At 39.9% G+C, this 1,554-nt stretch overlaps 1 protein-coding gene across 1 annotated transcript in view; it reads right to left on the reverse strand.

Moving 5' to 3' along the window:
* The window catches only part of stn1 (STN1 subunit of CST complex), a gene marked incomplete in the record, with an annotated part of 7,886 nt that overhangs the window by 2,305 nt on the left and 4,027 nt on the right, over positions 1-1,554 (reverse strand). Inside the window, 2 exon segments of the mRNA XM_014018292.1 lie at positions 631-703; positions 775-897. Of these exon segments, the coding sequence (XP_013873746.1) occupies positions 631-703; positions 775-897 (196 nt within the window).

The raw sequence follows: 1,554 nt of genomic DNA on the forward strand, positions 1-1,554 counted from the left end.
CTGGTATAAATCTGCGTTTTACATGATTGTTGAATGAAATTAACATAATTATTAATTTATTGTAAAAACATGACAGATAATCTGTGAAACAGATTCAGTTCAGCTGCTGTTCATCTATTAGTTTCAATGGAGGCTGTGAGCTGTTGTCCTGTTCTGCTCCTCCATGCTGTCACAGATGTTATCAGTGTATACGGTATGGGCAGGACCCAGTCTAGTGATCTTTATATTTAAGTCTATGGGCTTTTCTCATAATTCGGCTAAAAACAAAAACAAAAAAACAGCCGTCGACCAATAGACAAGGGCAAACTTAGCTGCTAATTGAGGTGGTAACTAAAGCTGTCTGCTTCACAGTAATATGCTTTATGTTTAATATTTATATTGACGTCATATTGATCAGTAAATTCTGTCTAAGGACCTGTCAGTGCATGAAGGTTATAGGTTTGTATGTCAACCATTTTTTGTTGAGAAAGTTTTCTTTATTCAAAAAAGTTAGTGTCTAATAAAGTAGGTGAGCAGCAATTGTCTTAATTTTGTCCCTCATACAAACCGAGGTCACTCAAAAATCTATCGGCACATAAAGATATTACTGTAAAAATATCCATGTCAGGCGTAAATGTAAAGTTTCCTCACATTTCGCCCTCCTGCAGTCCTCCCTGATGATGTCTTTGACAGCCATGAGCAGATCTTTGTCCTGAGCGGTCACCTGGTGAGGAGCGACAGCRTCAAACGTGCGACCGTCATCACGCTATCAGCTGAGGAGGGAGCAGTTCTTACATTGTAAACTTCATCCTGGGATTTCACCTTTCGGTAAACCACGCCCTCGTCCTGCAGGATCTGCAGGACCTCCGTCAGGAGCTGGCGCAGCTGCTGGCATGCAGTCGGACCCGCTGCAGCCTCCTAAACAACAGAGGAGCAAAACGTTTTTAAAAATCGTTTCAACTTTTTTAAAAAGCTTTTAAGCTTTTTAAAAACAGAGGCGACCTCAGCTCCACTGAGCTCAGTTAGAACTGCGAAAACTCCTCGGACAAGGAGCAAAATGTCTTCAAAAACTAAGAGGAGACGACTTGTCATCTTTAAAAACCCTAAATCCTGGGTGACTGAGAGCCGACACACYGGCAGTCAGGTTTTATGTCTTTAAAACAGGTTTGTCACTTCAGCAGCTGCAGGGTTTAATCTGGTTTCATCCACAGATACAGTTGGGTATCATCAACATACGATGTTATACATGTACAGCAGAGATTCTTAACCCATGGGCCTCAAAAGATCAACAGTTTTTAACTTTGGGCCGCAGAGGGCCGTGCAACTGCATTGATTTTGAATAAGGTGCAATACACTTTCTCACCACTAGTAGCTGTAGTGCACCACTCAGATGTTTAACAACTTTTTTTTAAATATGTAGAAGAAGAACCTTAGAAACCTTCCAAGAATGGAAACTTATTTTATACGAAAAGTAGAAGCAAAAATGAAAATAACTCGTCAAAAAACACCAAAGTTTGTCACTAATATGAAGTGCAGCTTCTGTTTTTACCATGTAATATTTTAAAAGTTCAAAAC

Source organism: Austrofundulus limnaeus, unplaced genomic scaffold, assembly GCF_001266775.1.
Source record: "Austrofundulus limnaeus strain Quisiro unplaced genomic scaffold, Austrofundulus_limnaeus-1.0 Scaffold189, whole genome shotgun sequence".
Lineage (NCBI taxonomy): Eukaryota > Metazoa > Chordata > Actinopteri > Cyprinodontiformes > Rivulidae > Austrofundulus > Austrofundulus limnaeus.